This window comes from Mixophyes fleayi, chromosome 2, assembly GCF_038048845.1.
Source record: "Mixophyes fleayi isolate aMixFle1 chromosome 2, aMixFle1.hap1, whole genome shotgun sequence".
Taxonomy (NCBI): Eukaryota; Metazoa; Chordata; class Amphibia; order Anura; family Limnodynastidae; genus Mixophyes; species Mixophyes fleayi.
The window spans coordinates 67790178-67813097 of record NC_134403.1 but is presented as its reverse complement, the minus strand read 5'-3'; the positions used below and the strand labels follow the sequence as shown (position 1 = coordinate 67813097).

At 41.0% G+C, this 22920-nt stretch overlaps 1 protein-coding gene across 4 annotated transcripts in view; it reads right to left on the bottom strand.

Moving 5' to 3' along the window:
• Nucleotides 1-22920, bottom strand: part of AMHR2 (anti-Mullerian hormone receptor type 2) — a 76466-nt gene that overhangs the window by 17431 nt on the left and 36115 nt on the right. For all 4 annotated transcript variants that reach the window (XM_075199187.1, XM_075199186.1, XM_075199189.1 and 1 more), the window contains 2 exons: nucleotides 1050-1207; nucleotides 816-963 (listed from right to left, as the gene is read on the bottom strand). In XM_075199187.1, the coding sequence (XP_075055288.1) occupies nucleotides 816-963; nucleotides 1050-1207 (306 nt within the window). The remainder of the gene's footprint in view (nucleotides 1-815; nucleotides 964-1049; nucleotides 1208-22920) is intronic.

Sequence of the window (22920 nt, the reverse complement as noted above, 5' to 3'; positions counted from 1 at the left end):
AACCCGAAATATGGATTTTACCACTTTTTATGCTTTTTAAAAAAAAAAATCAGAACCCAAAACCCAAAATCAGAACCAAAACCTTTCGTGGGGTGTTTTGGCAAAACAAATCAGAACCCAAAACCCAAAACACCAAAAGTGCCCGGTGCACACCCTTAGTCCAACAGGTCCCAGGATGGCCAGGCTGCCATTAACTAAGGGTCAGTATTACTACAGGCACAAGCATACTCCATGGCTGCAAAGCCATGCGGAGACCCCTAATGTCCCCAAGACACATTTACATACAACACAGACACAAGTTTAAACATCATTTGTAAGGGCAAAAATGACACACACATTATTGGTCATCTACATGATAGTGTGATCCAAATAGAACCAAAAATTAGGTAGATGATGAAAAATCATCTGCCCTGCAAAGTAAACTCTTTTTAAATACATTAATAATATTTTATAAAAAATGGATATTAATAAACATATAAAAATAAAACAAAAAGTTCTGTCCACTAGATTTTAGTTGCATTATTGTGTTTTGATGAATTAATAGTGATAATATATATCTATATAATGTAAATACTAATAATGTGGTATGTACCTAACAACGGTTCTGCATAGTACTCTTAAGGATATTTTTTAACTAACTTCTTAACTAATCGCATCTCAACACTAGGCAACTCAACTGAACTAATCTATTTGAAAAAGTTAACTTTGGTAAATTACTTCTAAGTCCATTTAGGATATTGTCCCTTTGAAAGTCCAGAGCACAATTGAATGTTTGAAGTGAATGATCACACACAGCAATAAATATTGCCTCTCACCTGCATACAAGTCATTGCAGCGGCTGAATATTTCCCAGAGCAACAGGCCAAGGGAATATACGTCGGCTTGAGTTAGGGCCCGTTCCCAGGACATAAGATTCAGGGAGCCATCCAACATCTCTGGAGACATGTAGCGTAGTGTTCCTGTCTATGACAATCAAATGTTACTCAGTTCAGTGCTGCAAATCAATGCAGGCATTAAATATTAGTCATCCTTTATTATGCCTTACATACCATGTTTAATACAGCTGGATCCTGTGGCTTCTTTTTGATTTGATAGTCCTCTAGCACCACAGAGAGACCGAAGTCTGAAATAACGCATGAAGCATCTGCGGTCACCAAGATGTTGTCACTGCTGAGGTCTCGGTGAGCAATTGCTGGTTTGCATATGTCTGTCAATGGGACAAAGCAATTGTGTCACACAATTTGTCATAGATCAAGCATGGCATTGCACTAGCTAATTATCTTACCCTAAGCTGCCCTTCCACATTGCTAAGAAAGGGGCTCATTGAGAGTTTAGCGTCTTGGTATATAGGAAAAAAGCATGCAAAGAAAGTGTACTTTTGTTTATATGTTGTGTCAGATGTATATCTAAAATAACCAGTAGTATTAGAACCAGATGTACGTCAGACGTCCACGTATTGTTACGTACCACAACAGAGTAGAGATGTGGGTGGACGGTTGTCAAATGCAAATTAAGTAATGAGTAATATAGCCGCGACATTAATGATTTAAGTACTATCAGCTGGAGGGGTCACTACACAAGCAGCCATCATCATCATCATTTCATATTGTTGCACCAGCCCCCCAGTACATCAGTACCTGCAAGAGACACTCCTCCTACAAGGCAATTCTGCATCTACGTTATTAGTTTGTAATTACGTAAATCCATCCTTACCATTTTCAGCCTACACTTGCCCACCCTAGTTCCACCTCTGCAGGAGTAAGGGGATGCATGTCAAGGATACACAGAAATCTACATACAGGCATATACATACAGATTCGTGGGGCACATGCACAGTACGGAATGCTTATTTTGTGCAAAGAAACCTTGGTGTATGTCCAATATAATACTATACGATCATGAATGTAAGTGTTTTGGACCAGTCAAATCCTCAGGACCTTTAACTGTGCAGGTTTTCCAGGTGACAAGCGAAATAATTATACCACCTGTGGATCTGTTACAATATGTCAGTCAGTAATGGCTACACCTGTGCTAAAGCAAAGAGATATGGAAAACATGCATTGTTGGGTGTCCTGAACCTTATATAAGAAACACTGTCTTAGACCACCAGCTCCTGTGTCAATCTACAATACACCACCTACATAATAACCACTGCAAAGGTAGATGTATAAACTTAGCACTATACAGACAGACACTAGGTTAAATTTGACTAAAATGGACATTAAACAAGGGCTTTTCAAAAATTCAAACAATATGTTTCTAGTTAACCACCCTCTCTCCACAGTGTCAGTACTATAATTATTTTTAAACTACTACAGTTCCTTTCTCCCTGGCTGACACAATTAAATTATAACACCAAAAGGAGACAATTTCAACATGTGAATAACAGAAGGTAATAGTAATATAAGGTCATCAAATTAATATCTCAATGCGTTTCGTCTAAATATCGCTAGACGTCAACAGGAGAGAATGAAACATTGTGATATTCATAATAGCAATATTTAGATAAAACACATTGAGATATCAATTTGATGACCTTCTATTATATTCATTATTGTTATCTACTGGAGTGGTCTTTCTGGTGTAGGAGTGGAACTGTTGTCACTAACCCGGGATACAACAGGACTAGGATCCAGTACACTGTGGACTTGGACTGCAACACTCTTGACACAGATGAGCCATTCTTAATTGTTGTAATGTAAGTATAAAGGTACAGGAATTGGATCATTACAGACCATTTGGTCATATATAGATAAGCGATTTGATTTGGTAGGCATAAATTCTTATGGAGCCTGACATGAAGTTTGAGGGCCTTGGAGAGACACACTGACACGCTTGAATAACGTTGAAATCTGGTAAGCATAATTATCATCACCATATTTTTTGGATTAAACCATTAAATACTACACTATTTGGGCACCCTTCTCTATCTTCTTTCATATACATATATATAGATAATCTGCACTCTCCAAACACATATTTAATGCTGTACTAACTACTTTTCTATATTAAAAATAGGGGATGTTAGTTCCACATATTGCAATATATGTTAAGCTGACCAACTCACGCCAAAGTCTTCCCATTCTGGTCAGTTTGAACATGATTAAATTAGAGATGAGCGCACTCGGATTTATGAAATCCGAGCCCACCCGAACGTTGCCGATCCGAGTCGGATCCGAGACAGATCCGGGTATTGGCGCCAAATTCAAATCTGAAACTGAGGCTCTGACTCATAATCCCATTGTTGGATCTCGCGATACTCGGATCCTATAAATTCCCCGCTAGTCGCCACCATCTTCACTCGGGCATTGATCAGGGTAGAGGGAGGGTGTGTTAGGTGGTCCTCTGTCCTGCTATATCTCGTGCTTTTCAGTTAAGTTCTGTGCTGTTCAGTTAAATTCTGTGCTGTGCTGTGCTGTGCTGTGCAGTGCTGTGCTCAGTCCAGTGGTGCTGTGTCCTGTGCTCTGTCCTTCTGAGGTCAGTGGTGCTGCTGGGTCCTGTGCTGTGTCCTGTTCAGTCCAGTGGTGCTGTGTCCTGTGCTCTGTGCTTCTAAGGGCATAGTTATTTCCCCAATATTCCCAAGTGTTTAAAAAATTTAAAAAAAGTTATAAAAAAAAATAAAAATAAAAAATTTAAAAAAAAAAGTAATTATAACCAAATTTGCAAAACCAATCCAGCAGTATAAGTCCATTGGTACTGCAATATTACCAAGTTCACACATTCTGCAGTATCTTGTGCTACATATAATGGAGACCAAAAATTTGGAGGATAAAGTAGGGAAAGATCAAGACCCACTTCCTCCTAATGCTGAAGCTGCTGCCACTAGTCATGACATAGACGATGAAATGCCATCAACGTCGTCTTCCAAGCCCGATGCCCAATCTCGTAGTACCGGGCATAAGAAAAAGTAGCAAAAAGAGACACTAAAAATCATCTGAGGAGAAACGTAAAGTTGCCAATATGCCATTTACGACACGGAGTGGCAAGGAACGGCTTAGGCCCTGGCCCGTGTTCATTACTAGTGGTTCAGCTGCACCCACGGATCTTATCCCTCCTCCTCCCCCCCCCCCTACAAAAAATTGAAGAGAGTTATGCTGTCAGCAACAAAACAGCAAACAACTCTGCCTTCTAAAGAGAAATTATCACAAATCCTCAAGGCGAGTCCAAGGGTGTTGGTGGTTGTCAAGCCTGACCTTCCCATCACTGTACGGGAAGAGGTGGCTCGGGAGGAGCCTATTGATGATGTAGCTGGCGCTGTGGAGGAACTTGATGATGAGGATGGTGATGTGGTTATTGTAAATGAGGCACCAGGGGGGGAAACAGCTGATGTCCATGGGATGAAAAAGCCCATCGTCATGCCTGGTCAGAAGACCAAAAAATGCACCTCTTCGGTCTGGAGTTATTTTTATCCAAATCCAGACAACCAATGTATGGCCATATGTAGCTTATGTAAAGCTCAAATAAGCAGGGGTAAGGATCTTGCCCACCTAGGAACATCCTCCCTTATACGTCACTTGAATAACCTTCATAGTTCAGTGGTTAGTTCAGGAACTGGGGCTAGGACCCTCATCGGTACAGAGACACCTAAATCCCGTGGTCCAGTTGGATACACACCAGCAACACCTTCCTCGTCAACTTCCTCCACAACCTCCATCAGATTCAGTCCTGCAGCCCAAGTCAGCAGCCAGACTGAGTCCTCCTCAATACGGGATTCATCCGAGGAATCCTGCAGCGGTACGCCTACTACTGCCACTGCTGCTGTTGCTGCTGTTAGTCGGTCATCTTCCCAGAGGGGAAGTCGTAAGACCGCTAAGTCTTTCACAAAACAATTGACCGTCCAACAGTTGTTTGCCATGACCACAAAATACGATAGTAGTCACCCTATTGTAAAGCGTATAACTGCGGCTGTAACTGCAATGTTGGTGTTAGACGTGCGCCCGGTATCCGCCATCAGTGGAGTGGGATTTAGAGGGTTGATGGAGGTATTGTGTCCCCGGTACCAAATCCCGTCGAGATTCCACTTCACTAGGCAGGCGATACCAAAAATGTACAGAGAAGTACGATCAAGTGTCCTCAGTGCTCTAAAAAATGCGGTTGTACCCACTGTCCACTTAACCACGGACATGTGGTCAAGTGTTTCTGGGCAAACGCTGAAACTCCAACATGTATATGATGGAGAGGATGGAGGAGCAGCCGTATGTGCAGTGTAATGCAGACCTGTTGAAGGTTTTTTATATATTTTATTGTGGTGCCCAGTGCCCACTACTCTACGCAGTCCAGATACTAGTTTTGGGTGTAATTCAGACCTGTTGAAAGTTTTCTATATATTTTATTGTGGTGCCCAGTGCCCACTACTCTATGCAGTCCAGATACTATTTTTGGGTGTAATGCAGACCTGTTGAAGATTTTCTATATATTTTTTATTGTGGTGCCCAGTGTCCACTACTCTACGCAGTCCATATACTATTTTTGGGTGTAATTCTGACCTGTTGAAGGTTTTCTATATATTATATTGTGGTGCCCACTACTCTACGCAGTCCAGATACTATTTTTGTGTGTAATTCTGACCTGTTGAAGGTTTTCTATATATTATATTGTGGTGGCCAGTGGCCAGTCCTCTACGCAGTCCAGATACTATTTTTGGGTGTAATTCAGACCTGTTGAAGGTTTTCTATATATTTTTTATTGTGGTGCCCAGTGCCCACTACTCTACGCAGTCCAGATACTATTTTTGGGTGTAATTCTGACCTGTTGAAGGTTTTCTATATATTATATTGTGGTGGCCAGTGGCCAGTCCTCTATGCAGTCCAGATACTATTTTTGGGTGTAATGCAGACCTGTTGAAGGTTTTCTATATATTTTTTATTGTGGTGCCCAGTGGCCAGTCCTCTACGCAGTCCAGATACTATTTTTGGGTGTAATTCAGACCAGTTGATGGGTTTTTAATTGTATTGTGGGGAACACTCCTCTACGCAGTCCACAAAAATACCTCCTTGCAAGGTTTTTGTACTAAAAAAAAAAAAAATATTGTGAGGTGTTAGGTGTTCAGAATAGCCTTTAGATTAGTGGAAATTATTGTTATTGGATGTTATTGAGGTTAATAATAGCGTAGGAGTGAAAATAAGCCCAAAAACTTGATTTTTTAACTTTTTATGCTTTTTTAAAAAAAAATCTGAATCCAAAACCTTAAATCCGAACCAAAACCTTTCGGCAGGTGTTTTGCGAAACAAATCCGAACCCAAAACATCGAGAAAATCCGGATCCAAAACACAAAACACGAGACCTCAAAAGTCGCCGGTGCACATCCCTAGATTAAATGCTATGCTTTTGTATCTGGGCTAAAGGCTTACCTGCACACAACTTTTAAAGGCAAGTGTTTCCCAAGTGCAAGCAGCCATGGGAGACTGTTAGAAACGTACCTGCTCTGTGCTGCTGATTGCTCTGTCTCTGTGTACAGCTCAGCACTTCTTGGTTCAGGCGGTCACCTGATCATAGCTGGGAGGCGGCATATATAATTTGCAGAGGATATAAGGCTCACCTTGATATTGCAGCTGTGTCAGAGTAACAAGTTACCACTTGGCGCCTGGCCCTCCCTGTGTACCTTTATGCTGCTACCTGGTGTTTTCCTGTGTGTGACCCTTTGGCTTGTTAGACCTCTGCTTCTGGACATAACCTTTGCTGCCTGTGCTCCTGTTTATCTGACCCGGCTATCAATACCTACTACTCGGCTGCCTGTTCTCCTGTGTATCCGATACGGCTATCTATACCGACTACTCTGCTGTCTGTACTCCAGTGTATCCAACACAGCTATCCATACTTACTACTCCACTGTCAGAGGTCCAGTGTGTCCGACCCGGCGACTCCTCTGTGTGCTGTGCTTCTTCAGTGTATCCGACCCGGTGTTCCACTGATTACGGCTTAGGATTCTTCTCTGTGTTCTGTACCACTTCAGCTAACTAATCCTGCTTTGCCTTGCTGTACTACACTACTGCTACAGAGTCTGCTCTGCCTGATTCAGTCTGATCTCTTACAGGCCGTCTATCACTTATTTCATGGGCCCATCTGGGCTGTGGTAATATTTGAACATGAGGTAATCGATACTGGTTAAATATGTTTAATATGACCAAAGTATTTCTTTTGGCAGGCAGAATGAAGCTGAATTCACACAAGGGTTAATGGATTGCAGTACATATAACAGCAACAAGATGAAGCAGCTGAATTCACACAAAGGGTTAATGGTTTGCAGTGCATATAACAGCAACTAGATGAATCAGCTGAATTCACACAGAGAGTTATTGGTTTGCAGTTCATTTAACAGCAACTAGATGAAGCAGCTGAATTCACACAGAGAGTTACTGGTTTGCAGTTCATATAACAGCCAGCAAGATGAAGTTAAACTCACACAGAGAAGTCCATAACACAGCTGCAGGATGTGGCTGAATTCCCTCAGAGGATAAATTGTGGAGATCTGTCTACAGCAAGAGGATTGAAGCAGCATCCAGGATGAAGCTGAATTCACATGAAAGTTTGAGATCTGTATACAGCAGGCTGAATAAAGCAGCAAAACAAGCAACTGTGGTGATCTGGAACTAGGAAAGTGTTGCACTGGCAATTTGCTAGGAGTGTAGGAGGAGACTCTTATAATCTGCAGACGAAGCCAATTGGTGAATGAGATCAGGGGGTAAATGTATCAAGGTGCGATTTTGCAAATACAGCCATTTTCTCGGGAGAGTTGAAACTCGCAGATGTATGAGTTGCGCTTCTGTCAAAATCGCTATTTGCAAAATCAATAGAGATCAAACTCCCGACTGTTTGCCAATACAGCTATACAAGTCTCAAATGTATGAAGCTGCGATTAAGCAAACACACCAGATACAACACGCTGCATTCTAGCAGCATGTTGTATAAACACATTACTGTTACACTGCCTGTCATACTGCCACGCTAGTGGGAAAATCCCCTAATACTATAAATACTATAAACATAAGCATTGAAGCTTCTACTGTGTAGAAGCTGTTTGAGGCTTTCCTGCACTTTTTTTTATTTTCCTTCAAGCAAGAAGAATTGGGGATGTTACAAATATGGGGCCCCCCTGGCCGGAAGAACAGAAGACTGCAGTCAATAATGGGGCCCCCCTGGCCAGAAGAACAGAAGACATTACAAGCAGGACTTTTGGAATTACAAATTTATTTTGGACTTTGGTGACAGTCATTTTTGGCTTGAAAGCTGCTGACAACAGAAGAAAATTTCATTGGTGAGTATATTGGGGATTTATTATTTTTAATAAAAATATGTGATGTAAATGACGGTGTTTACTGTATTTATTGTGGATTTATAATTTTAATAAATATTAGTGGTTGTAATGAGGGAGTTGTGATTTTGTAAACATTTTGGTTTGTGGAACTTCAGGTCCCAGCCTGCCGTGGGTGTCAGGGCATGTTGGCACTTTTGGTTCTCCAAGTGCCAACATGCCCTGGCTGCCATGGGTATGCTGGTGCTTGGAAGTTATACAAGTAGCAGCATGCCCACACTATTTAGGGCAACCTGTCTGTCCACAAAATAAAATGGAGTCTGTTTTTTTAACACTTATATCGCCGTTATTACCCTACACCCACCTCCCAGGGGTGTAGGAAGAGCCCTAGTGCTATCAGCTATCAGGAGGGGGCCCGCTCATTTTTTTGGGCAGATCCCACTCCCTAGGGAATCCAGCTCAGCGCTGAACAGCCTGGGGTTGGTTTGTCATTATGGCAGGGGGACCCCTGCCGTGTGTCCCCCTGATCTAGTGCCGCCAACCCCGGCTGGTTTGCCTAGTGCTGGTTTCTTGAAAATCGGGGGGACCCCCCCGCAAATTTTCCCCGATTGTCACGGAAACAGCAGTAGTCTGGCAGCACTAGGGTTAATAGTGAAAAGAGGGGGGACCCCACGCTTTTTTTTTTTTTTTTTTTACTTTTATCTATTTTTAACACTTTTGACAGCTGCCGGAGCTCCGGCTGTATGACAGGCAGTGTAACAGTGATGTGTTTATTCAACACACTGCTACAATACAGGAGAGTTCGCTAACACGGGAGTGTTTTACATCGCAGCAAATTGCCAGAGATGACCAGCGATTTTGAGGCTCAGGGTAAAAATCGCAGCTTCATACATTTGAGAAATTTTTGACTGAAATCATGGGTTATTACCCAGGATTTGCCGCGATTTGAACACGCTTAAAAAATCAGAGCTTGATACATTTACCCCTGGGGGTAAATGTATCATCCTCCGATTCTTTCAACTCGCCGGAAATCGGCGAATTTGCATTGAAAATTTAAAGCGGTGATGGCTTGTAAAGGCAAACTTGCCTTAACAAGTTATCGCCACTTTAAATTTTACCTGCAAAGTAGCCGATTTCCGGCGAGTTAAAAAAAATCGGAGGATGATACATTTACCCCCAGGTGTTCAGACTCAGCAGGATGTTTAGCAAATGTCTCACCCAAGATGGCAGCCTCCAGTACTGCAGACAGAAGTCACGCTTGTCCCAGGATAGAATGCTGCATTCGACCAGGAAGGAGATGTACGGTGATATGGTACCGCCGAGTGGTGTAAACAGAACTAACACCCCGATTCGTGACACCTCTCTTGAATTGGGTACTCAATACCCTCCAGACGCAAGAAGCCACCATACGTAAACAGATACAATGATCCTTGGAACCTGTGCCTGCCCCGTCGTGTCAAACTGCTGTGGTGGTCTCCTCGGCCCAACTGTACTATTTCTTTCGGTGCGCTGGCTAGTTACCGCTGAAGACCGGAGTGTATGGGCGATCACGTGCCGACACAGAAAGACGCCCTGTTATCTTGTGCTCTCTTCCGCTGGTGTTGAGCAGGTGATCTGATATCTGACAGACACAGGGCGAGGGGCGGCCATACCACAGTGAATCCTGGCAGCATCCAATCCAGTTCCCTTCCCTCACACCCCTCTGCATTATAGTCCCTCAAGCGGCCAAAACCTGAGGGCTGATCTTGACAGCACACCTAACTTCTTTCTCTACACCAAACCGCCTATACTGATCTACTCCAGGCTGTCTCTTTTGCTGTAGCTGTGGTGATCTCCTAAATCCAGTTGCACTGTTCCTCTCAGCGTGCTGGTGGAATGGCACACAAAATTACAGTGAAGATCTGTCATCTCATCTAACTACTGATTCTCATCTCAGCTCATCCATTAACCCTCAGCTATCCTGAACACCTGAATATTCTTTTCTGACAGGAGGAACAACTTCATAACTAACTAATTGTGAACTTCAACACATGTCCTGAACTTTGTACAGTGTACATGCTCCTATTTGCAACAAGACCTACTTTTACATATTACTCGTTAACATGCTCAATTGATTGCCTGATGCCATCTAGTGGTCAACTTTCATAGTGGTGTTTATTTACTTAGTTTGGAAGTCAGAGACTCAAATTTACTGCATACTTACCAACTTTGAATAGCTGGTTTCCGGGAGCCTGTCATGCAGTGGCGGATCCAGGGGGGATCCTAGCAGGGGCTTGCTGCCGGCGGCTGCACACTATGTGCAGTTCCGTTCAGCAGTGACAGGCAGGGACAGTGTGCTGCCCGGCCGCTCTGATTGTATATTGCTCCTACTGTGAACGTGTATGAATCAAGGAAATAAAATATACATTTTTTTAGAGGGATGTGGTGCAAGTCTTTGCTATTTAGCTTTTATCAGCCTTTATAGAGAGGAATTATCACATGCTGCTCGCTGTGTCAGAAGTGGTTAGAGGCGAGACAGCAAGAGTGCAGGATAGCTAGAAATAACAGCATAGTCCACCCGATAATTACAGCCTATCAGTGGGACGGTCCCACTGAATGAGAACAATTCCATCACTCAACCTAAAATCAATTAGAATACCATCCAGGGCCAATATCAATCCTGGTATTTATGCTATTATTAGGGTATAATATCTATGTATGGAACTACAAGCTATCCCTAAGGGAAATAGATACAAGAGGATTTTTTATTAGTTCCTCTAATTGTGTGAATATTGCAGTACCCTTATAATTTTCCTTAGTTCATTCCTCTATATTGCTTTTACTGAGAAGGTGTATGAATCAACTAAATAAAATTATACATCTTCTCAGAGGGATGTGGTGCGAATAAAATACGTATTATACATGTTATATGGAAGACATTCAAGTTATGTTTACAAATTGGAGCAGCGTTGCGGTCAGACAAATTAGTATTTGTCTTTTTACCAGTTTATTCTTTATTCAGTGTTGTTATTCAAATACAAGTTTTATATTTCGCTATTGGAATGTTTTAATATTGAACCATTAAAGGCGTATTTAACAGACTATTATTTTTATAATAATACATTTTTGTCCATTGGAGTGCCCCATGTGATCATTTCTTTTTCTTTCTCTGTATAAATGTCTCTAACAAGTCAATGATCGGGTGCACCCAGCCTCTGGTGGTGTAGTTAATGCTATGTAGCTAGACTGACATATACAACCGGAGGAATTTTATGGACTACCTGGTGCAGTCTTTCTTCTAGTTCCGAAAAGGATCCAGTGAACAGTCATTCAGGTTTGAAGTCTGTGGTCAAGATGACTGAACACCAGATGAAAAGCTCCTGCTTATATGCAGACAGAAATACAGTAAAACAATACAGATGGTGTGGTTTGCTTCTATTGGTCCAGGTTTCAGGAAGGTCCAGGAGGTTGCAGATCATAGGCTAGTTTAAACTAAAGAATCCAAAGGTGGGGGTCATCTCTCCAGGGGATGTGCTCCAAACTTCCTGCCAAGACTCCAGTTTCAACTAGTCCATTAGCATTTTATAGTCAGTATCACATTAAAGGTTTATTCCCTAACATCAATAACTAGAGTATGTAGTGTGCGATCTCTTCGCTGAATGAACCGGACAGCTGCTGATGAATAGGGGATTAAAATGATACCAGACACATTTCCTTTAACCTGTACCATATGTATTACTAATATGCATATAACTTCTAATATTACACATAAACACTACTATATACTAATTATTAGGAAGGTAGATAGGGCAATCTGTTAGGGGGACCGTGCATGCCGAACAGTGTGTTGTCTCCCGGGTGCTCGGGCTCGGCATATTGCGGATCGGTTGGACAGATTGTTGGGAGGGGCTGGGAATGACCCAGCGGTTTTGGTGCATGTTGGCACCAATGACCGAGTTAGAGGAAGAAGGGGTGTCCTAAAGAATGATTTCAGGGACATAGGTCGCAAACTTAAGGCAAGGACATCCAAGGTAGTATTTTCGGAAATACTAACTGTGCCACGCGCTACTCCAGGGAGGCAGCGGGAGATTAGGGAGGTTAATGCGTGGCTAAAAGATTGGTGTAGGAAGGAGGGTTTTGGATTCTTAGAGCACTGGGCTGATTTCTTGGTCAGTTGCCATCTTTATTGTCGTGATGGATTGCACCTGAATGAGGAGGGGGCTGCAGTGCTAGGGGAGAGGATGGTTAGAAGGTTGGAGGAGATTTTAAACTAGGCTCCGGGGGGGAGGGGCAAGCAAGTATTTATGGGATAGACATTGAGAGTAGTAAGGAGGAATTTAACAAGAGTCAAGGGGGTGGAGAGGGGGGAAAGAAAAGCATAGCCGATAAGGAGTGGCCCTTTTTAAAGCAGAAAGAAATACCTAAGGGAGGCAATAGACTTAAGTGTTTGCTTGCAAATGCAAGAAGCATGACAGGTAAAATGGGGGAGTTAGAACTAGTAGCAATGAATGAGCAGTATGATATTATAGGTATTACGGAGACCTGGTGGGATGATACACATGACTGGGCAGTCAACTTGGAAGAATATTCTCTCTTCAGGAGGGATATGGTAAATAAAAGGGGAGGAGTATGTCTTTATATTAAGCCAGAATTAAAACCAAGTATTCAGGAAGTTATATACGAGAATATTGGTGATAATATAGAGGCATTGTGGGTGGAAATATCCAGCGGAGGAAAAAGTTCAGAGAAGTTGCTGATAGGGATATGCTATAAACCGCCAGATATTAGTACGATTGAGGAATCCCAACTTCTACAGCAAATTGAAAAGGCTACACAACTAGGTCAAATTTTAATTATGGGGGATTTTAATTATCCAGACATTGATTGGAGTAATGAGACCTGCGGTACAGCTAGGGGAAATAGGTTTCTGAGCACGCTAAAAGACCATTACATGTCCCAATTAGTAGAGGAACCAACTAGGAACCGGACTATACTGGACCTAGTAATAACAAACAATGTAGACGTAATATCAAATATTTAAGTAAAGGAGCACTTGGGAAACAGTGATCTTAATATGGTCTCATTTGAAATTAGTTTCCAGAAACAACGGTATAAGGGATCAACTAGGACTTTAAACTTTAGAAAGGCAAATTTTAATATGCTAAAAGGAGTCTATAAAGAGCATAGACTGGGACAAAGCCTTTGAAGGAAAAAATACGGAAGAAATGTGGGCTGTCTTTAAAATGTTGTTGGAAACATACACATATAAGTTCATTCCTATGGGAAATAAATGTAAAAGAATTAAGTCTAAACCAATGTGGCTAAATAAAAAGGTAAGGGAAGAAATGCAAAGGAAGAAGCGTGCATTTAAATTGTTTAAGTCTGAAGGGTCAGAGGAGTCCTTCCGTAGGTACAAGGAATGTAATAAAACATGCAAAAAGGAAATTAGATTGGCTAAATTAGAAAATGAAAGGCACGTTGCAAAAGAAAGTAAGACAAACCCCAAAAAGTTTTTTAAGTATATAAATGGCAAAAGGATTAAAAAAGATAATATAGGACCCCTAACAAGTGAGATGGGTGAATTGATAAATGATACTAAGGAAAAAGCAGAGGTATTAAACACGTTCTTTTCTTCAGTATTTACTAGAGAGGAACAAATGGCAGGAGTAATACATAAAAATGGAAATGAAACCATGCCATTAATTAATACTTGGTTGTCAGAGGAAGAAGTCCAAAGGCGACTGAAGAATATTAAGATAAATAAAGCTCCAGGTCCAGATGGCATACACCCAAGGGTCCTTATGGAGTTAAACTCGGAAATAGCTAGACCGCTATTCTTAATTTTCAGAGATTCAATCTAATCAGGCTCAGTACCAAGGGATTGGCGAATAGCAGATGTGGTGCCATTGTTTAAAAAGGGGATGAGATCACAACCAGAGAATTATAGACCTGTAAGCCTGACATCAATAGTGGGGAAACTACTGGAAGGTATTTTAAGGGACAGTATTCAGGATTACTTGGTACGCAATAAAATTATTAGTGGGAATCAACATGGATTTGTGAGGGATAGGTCATGTCAAACTAATCTAATTAGTTTCTACGAGGAAGTTAGTGGGAACTTAGACCAGGGCGGGACAGTAGATGTGGTCTACTTATATTTTGCAAAGGCCTTTAATACAGTGCCACACAAGAGGTTGGTTTACAAAATAAGGGAACTGGGTCTAGGAATGAAAATTTGTACTTGGATCGAAAACTGGTTAGAGAATAGGGAACAGAGAGTTGTGATAAATGGAACATTTTCTAATTGTTCAAAAGTCTTAAGTGGAGTACCTCAAGGTTCCGTGCTGGGACCACTCCTTTTTAATATATTTATTAATGACCTTGGTGATGGTTTAGAGAGTAAAGTTTCTATTTTTGCAGATGACACTAAACTCTGTAAGGTAATAAAATCAGAGCAAGATGTAGCTTCTTTACAGAGGGACTTAAATAAACTGGAGGATTGGGCGGCCAAATGGAATATGAGGTTTAACAGATAAATGTAAGGTTATGCATTCAGGGATCAAAAACAAGAACGCAATCTATAAATTAAATGGAATTAATTTAGAAGTATCTATAATGGAAAAGGATTTGGGAGTGCTCGTAGACAGTAGACTTAGCAATAGTGCTCAATGTCAAGCAGCAGCTGCAAGGGCAAACAAAGTATTGGCATGCATAAAAAGGGGCGTAGAATGGATGCAAGGGAAGACGGTGTAATTTCGCCACTGTTTAAATCATTGGTAAGACCTCATCTTGAATATGCAGTACAGTTCTGGGCACCACTCTATAAAAAAGATAATTTGGAACTAGAAAGGGTTCAGAGAAGGGTGACAAAATTGATAAAGGGTATGGAGTCATTAAGTTATGAGGAAAGGTTAGCCAGTTTAGGCATGTTTACTTTAGAAAAGAGGCGTCTAAGGGGAGATATGATTACTATGTACAAATACATTAGGGGTCAATACAGAGAGCTTTCATGGGAACTTTTTACCCCAAGGACCATACACAGGACACGTGGTCATCCCCTAAGGTTAGAGGAGAGGAAATTTCACAACCAGCAAAGGAAGGGGTTCTTTACAGTAAGGGCAGTCAAGATATGGAATTCATTGCCAGGGAAGGTTGTGATGGCAGATTCAATAGATATGTTTAAGAAAGGGTTAGACAAATTTTTAGCGGAAAGGTGTATCCAGGGATACGACCGTTAATTTAAAATGAAGGATAGTAGTGGATATAGGGTAAGAATAGGACTGCAATATTGAGTCTGGGGGGATTTTCACAATTGAAACAGATTGGCGGTTGCTTATTCTGGATTAATTTCAAATATAAGTGCAGGATCGCAGGAGATCCAAAATAGGTTGAACTTGATGGACTGGTGTCTTTTTTCAACCTCATCAACTATGTTACTATGTATATTTTAACATAAATAAATATGTGTTGCAACTACAATTAATGTGTACTATTTACAAATGTGTGTGTTTGTGCGAATGTATACAAAAGTGTAAAAACTGTTATTGCCACGTGTTGCGGCTGGACACGCCCTTCCACGCCGTAGCGTGCTCTACGCATATTTTCACACAAAGACAACCAAGTCTGCTTGATATTAATTGAAATGACTTTATCCAATTTGCTGACTTCGACAAACCTTATAATCCCCTACTGACTTTGGGTATTTCAAACTCACACTCTTATTAATTTACTTCCACTATCTTCCTGTGGATTATTAAAGCATAATTGCCAATACTAAATTACCTTCTTATGTTGAACTCACTGGGATATTTTTTTAGATGCAAAATTTGACTCTCCTTATATAGTAATCCTACCATATTTTCTCTTACAGTGTGGTGTATTGTGTTAGTTTATCATATTTACCAACTGCAGTGCAAATTAACTGCCATCTAGTGATCCTCTCCAAATATTTACACAACTACCGGTGCTATGTCACTAATAATTAATTGTTACCCCCCAGTAGATACAATTATTAACTTGAGCAATGTGGTGACTACCTACAAAACTGTACTAGTGTTTTGATGTTAATCTTTCACTTTAGATTTAATTAACATATCTCTCCTGGTACAAACACTGGTGCCCTTTATATATTATGCTCATTTGAACTCTTGTGCTTACATCAATAAAATGTAATTCTGATTTCCTTTCTCTAGGGGGAGTCATTTTCAGATCTTTCGCAACTATTGATTACTGTGTGACACTATTTGTTTGACTCTCAATTGTTTGTCATGGACAAACTTTTAGGCAAACCCTTCTCCTCTAAAAGTCCACCCCATAGTCCACTTGATACCCCACAGTCCATCGAAAATGGGCCAAACAAGACAACCAGCTAACAAAACTTCTTCATCTTCACAACCCTCTGGAAGAGGACTCAGATTCACAATCATCACACAAAGAAGAGAAAGTGGTGGCTTTTTCCCCTAATTCAATTGCTGAAGTGGTGAAGGCGATTTCAAAATTTATTATGCCACAGATCGATATAAAATATGAAGATTTCCATAGGTCAGTAGACTCTGCACGTGCTACAATTGATTCTAATACCTCCAGAATTACAGGCTTAGAACAGCAAACAAGTGATTTGGAGGATTCGGCACAACTGCTTAAAGCAACAATTGAGTCCCAAACCAGTGTTCTCCAATCGCTTACTGATAAGATAGAGGATCTGAAGAATAGAAACAGAAGAAACAATCTGAGATTCACAGGGATACCGGAGTTCATTAAAGGTCAGCACTTATCCCAATACTTGAGTTTTACATTGCCTAGGGCTCTAGACATTAACTTTGATACAGAACCGATCCAAATTGAAAGGACACACAGGCTAGGCCCTGAGCGCCAAGATGATTCTCGCCCACGTCCGGCCATCGCTAGGTTTCTGGATTTCAGGGCCAAGGAGAAGACACTAATGGCATATAGAAAACAGCCACAACTGTCAATTGATGATAGACGCATAATGATATTCCAAAACTTTTCCACTTCTGTGGCTCAAAAAAGAAAAGAATTTTCAACAGTATGCCGGCACGTTCAACAATTACCAGCGATTCGCCCTCCTGTATCCAGCAAAACTCTGTGTTGTTTACAATGGGCATGTGCTATTCTTTACAGACCCGAACGAAGCCAAAGCTCATTTTCTCTAGGCACGTTCTCCTTCATGATCATCCATTCGTAATGATGATCCTTGATCTACATGTAATTTGTTGCACAAATTCTAATACTTCACTTTTAGTGTAATTACTTATCTTTATGTTCTGTTTCTGACTCCTCCTCAACCCCCTTTAGGGTGTAACTTCATACAGTTACTGTTATTCTTCTTGTTTTTGTTATTCCTCGTCTTGTGCAGCACTTAGCTAGTGGATGCACAACACAAATTTAACTGGTTGGAAAAATTAAAATGTTGTTGATTCTGAGGCATTGCTTTTTATAGTGTTACTGTGTGCTTTGTGTTATTCCACTCTCTTAGGCTTTTTGCCCTGCAATTCTGAATTTAATGATGACTGCCGTGTGGGAATCCACACAATTTCTGGCTCCTTCGCTTGCTGGGACGAAGGGATCACCCAACTTCAGACGTCTACTCGTCCTGAGAGCAAACCCACCAAAGGAGTAGGATGAGCCCCACTTCCTCTACATACCCCCACCCCCCAAACACACACACACACAACTAGGCCATAATCTATTTTTTACATTGACGTCCTGGAACATTGGAGGCTTAAATTCACCACTTAAACGCAAAAAGGTTACCTTATTCCTAATAAAAACATACCCTGACATTGTATTTCTGCAGGAGACACACTGGAAGTCCGGTGACGACTCCACTCTTAGCGATAATTGGATAGGTGAGTGTATTTCTGCCCCTTATATAACAAAATCGAGAGGAATACGGTTCCTCTTAAACCGTAATCTTCAATATACAATATTGGATAAACACTTGGACCCAGAGAGACTTTTCATTCTGCTAGACATTTCCATTCCAAACTCCTGATTTACCTTACTGAACGTATATGCCACCAATAATTGTACTACCAAATTCTTTCAAGACCTTTCACATTTACTAATGCAAAGAGATACCCTGAACCTTATCTTGGGATGAGACCTGAATACAGCTGATGACCCAATTATAGATAAGGCTTCACCTGTATCACACTCAGCTCAATGGCAGCAAATGCAGAGGATGAAGACTTCTAAGTAACTGACAGATCCATGGCGTCTCTACAACCCAACAGATAAATCTTATACTCACCTCTACACAGAACATTATCTAGAATTGATTATATCTTGGTGGCGGATGCCCTTGTGACACAGATACATTCTACACAACTAGGTGACATATTGATTTCAGACCACGCTCTGATCTATATCTCAATTCACTATGCCTCTCCATCTTCTTATGCTCGCCTTTGGCGGTTTCCATCACACCTGTCTTCTTCCGAAAATTTTCAAAGTTTTCTTAATCATAAATGGATGAATTATGTTTATGACAACATTGAGCACTCTTGGATATCCCAGTCCTGTTTTGGGAGACGTCAAAGGCAGTAATGTGTGGACACATCATAAATGATGTTGCCAAACTCAAATGTGACACACAAGCTAAATACAGTTCCCTTCAAGAAGCAATGCCCTCTGCTTTCAGGACTTAGAATGCTCACCCGAGTGGCGACTCCTTTAACACCTACAGACAATCTCGACAATTACTGTAAACATTTCTCATATCACAATCACAACGCAACTTTGATTACACAACCCACAAATATTATAGCTGGGGAGGAAAGTCGGGTAAGATCCTGGCTAACATGACCAGACAATGGAAAAGAGAAAATGATATTACAGCTATTAAAGACTCCTGCTCAGATTATATCCATACAAAAGCTGCTGCCATTGCTGACCAATTTTGTAAATTTTATGAAGATCTCTATCAATTACACCCAATTGATCCTGTTTTACAAGACAAACTATTGAATGAAAACCAATTATCAAAATTGACTCCTGCTTAAAGAGAGAGACCCTGGATATGGATATTACTCTAACAGAACTCACCTCTACAATTAAGGGTTTACACTCACATAAAGCTCCTAGTGGTGAATACTATAAACTGACACAACACAACATATCATCTACTCTCTTAGAATTATACCAAACTGCTTAGACTTGATGCTGACAAGGCATTCAATACAATCTTATGGCCTCACCTATATAATATGTAAAGCAGTAAATAGATTTGGAAAATTTGCAATGTTCCCCGTAAAATGTTTTTAAATGGTACAGTTGAGATTTTAAATGCCATCAAAGTTAGATAACAACTTTTTTCCATTACTAAACACTAAGTACAATTTAAGTTTTGGATACACAGATCCACTACCCAGCAAAGGTAGTAGAATATAACATTTCTAAAAATCTCAATTTTACTGGTAGTTACTACAAACTCGTTTAAAAGGATCTAGGGCCTGAGTCATTAGGGAATGTATCTGGCTGTTTTGAGTTTGCTAGAATCACTCTGCACATGGTCAGAAGGGGAGGATACGCAACAGAACGCAACCAGAGCCAAGTCAGGTTCAAGCGCAAACAACACTTACTACAGCCTACGATTTAGGGGTGTGAATGGGGTGGAGAATGGGCGGATTCACGTACGCAATATCCAGTAAGGACTTTCCCATGTAGCCATGTCCAAGTCAAATTCAGGCGCACACAGAAGTACGCTGGTTTTCTGCCAAATATCTTGTTCCAGCTAGAGGTCTAGTCTAAGTCCTGACGGTTCGGTATGTATGCTATAACATGTGTTTGCAATCAGCAGCAACTGTAAAAATGTCTGTTATGTACTGTAGATATTAAAAACATGGCAATAAATGTTTTTTTATAGAAAAAAAAAAACAATGACTATAATATTGACATGTAACATTATTTGAATATTTATTGTTTTTTGTGCGTTCTTTTGAGGTTTTATATTCCACACAGGTATTGTACGTATCCCGCAGTCTAGTAGAGTAATCCTACATCCGTAGTCATCACTGCACGTATCTTCACATGCATCTCTTGTTGGCTTTGGGAATACGCAGAGCCAATTTACGTGTGGTTTGACGATATGCTCAGCATGCGTGCCCTAATGACTCACACTCCTAATGTTTCAGAAAAGTTGCCACAGGGGATCCTTGACATAAAAAGTAAATATGTAAATTGTCAAACACAGTGGACATGATTCATTAAGGAAAGTAAAGCAAAAAAAATTAGTACATTTTCTCCAGGACAAACCATGTTACAATGTAAGGGGTGCAAATTAGTTTATTTGCACATAAGGAAAATATTGGCTGTTTTTTCATGTAGCACATAAATACTTGATAGCTTTATTTTTACATACAAATTTAAAGTTGATCTAGGACTTGACCTACCCAGACTATAAATCTGTAATCACATTTTAAATTTACCTCTCCCTCCAATGCAACATGGTTCTGCCAAGGTGCAATGTTTTTTATTTTCTTTACTTTCTTTAATTACTCAGGCCAGTGTGTTCTCAGAATAAATTATAACACATTGTGCATGTATACTCATGTTTTTTTCCACAGGTTAACAAGATCAGGACTCCTAGGGGCATATTTACTAAATTGCGTGTTTAAAAAAGTGGAGATGTTGCCTATAGCAACCAATCAGATTCTAGCTGTCATTTTGTACAATGTACTAAGTACATGATAACTAGAATCTGATTGGTTGCTATAAGCAACAACTCCACTTTTTCAAACACGCAGTTTAGTAAATATACTCTCTAGACTTCACCCCAATTGATACTAAGATCATTGTGAGGAGAAAGGGGGATTATTAGAATTAAAATATACATCTATATATATATATAAAAGAGGAAGTTTGTTTGTTTGTTTGTAGGCGAATATCTTCGACTCCCCTGCACCAATTCGGATGAAACCAACGCGAGGTGATTCAGTGGGATCCCAGCTAGAGTTTAAAGGGACCTCCTATTGGTGTATACTGGCCAGAACTTTGACCCATGGAGCCTGTTCTGAGCCTTCCACTGGATGGATTTGGAGGAAAATTTCAACAGATTTTTAACATTGGATCCCAGAAGGCATACTAGGGGGTGTAGCTCTCAGTCGAACCTCCCGTTGGTGGACACTGGCCAGAACTTTGGCCTGGAGAGCCTGTTCTGGGTCCTCCACTGGATGATTTGGTTTGTTTACATTCGGCAACCCCTGCACCGATTGGGATGAAACCACCGCGAGTTGGTCCAGTTGGATCCTGGACAGGTTTTAAGAGAGTTAGGATCCAAGTCGGACCTCCCGTTGGTGTACGATAGGCAGACCTTTGACTCGGTAAGCCTGTTCTGAGGCTTCCACTGGATGGATTTGGATGAAAACTGACCGGTAACATTGGATCCCAGAAGACATACCAGGGGGTTGAGGTCCCAGTCAGACCTCCCGTTGTTCTACGAGGGCCAGAGCTTTGACTCGGGGAGCCTGTTCTTTGCCTCTTACTGGATGGATTTGGTTTGTCTGTCTGTCCGGTTGTGCATTCAGACTCCCCTGCACCGATTGGGATAAAGCCAATGCGAGATGGCCCGGTTGGATCCTGGCCAGGTTTTAAGGGGGTTAGGGTCCAGGTCGGACCTCCCGTTGGTGCATGCTCGGCAGAACTTTGATCCAGGGAGCCTGTTCTGAGTCTTTCACTGGAGGGATTTGGACAAAAACTTCACAGACTGGTAATATTGGATCCAGAAGACATATTAGGGGGTTAAGGGCCCAGTCGGACCTCCCGTTGGTGTATGCGGGCAGAACTTTGACCCGGGGAGCCTGTTCTGGGCCCTCCACTGGATGGATTTGGTTTGTTTGCATTTGGAAACCCCTGCACAGATTGGGATTAAACATGAGGTGGTCCAGTAGGATCCTGGACATGTTTTAAGGGGATGAGGGATGAGTCGGACCTCCTTTTGGTGTATGCTGGGCAGAACTTTGACCCAGGGAGCCTGTTCTGAGCCTTCCACTTGATGGATATGGAATAAAACTTCACAAACTGGTAACCTTGGATCCTAGAAGACATACCAATGGGTTGAGGTCCTGGTCCGATCTCACGTTCATGTATGCTGGCCAGAACTTAGACCCGGGGAGCCTGTACTGGGCCTTCCACTGGATAAATTAGGTTTCTTCGTCTGTCCGGTTATGCATTTGGATTCCCCTGCACCGATTGGGATGAAAGCAATGCAAGGTGGTCCAGTCGGATCCTGGCCAGGTATGTTGACACTTACATCCAACTCATTATTAACTTAATAACTAGAAGAATCAAACATGGGCAGCGCCGGGTACTTCAGCTAGTATATATATATATATATATATATATATATATATATATATATATATATATATATATATATATGTCATTTTGTGGGTAGCCTAAAGGTCACATAATAATTACAGACATTTGTGGGTGTGTTTTTATTTTTTCTAAGCAATATGTACTCATGAGACATATTTGTTGTTAAAGTATGTTTTAAAGGGTGTTTCGTTATCATGGAATAATGCAGGTTCATGTTGTCATGCATATAAAGGGTTAATATGCTATAATTGTCATGAAACACAGGTGTTTAGGAGTAGTAAGATAAATTAGGTTAATGAAAGAATTGCACGCATGTGCGTTCATCTGTGAATTAGGTTAATGAAAGAATT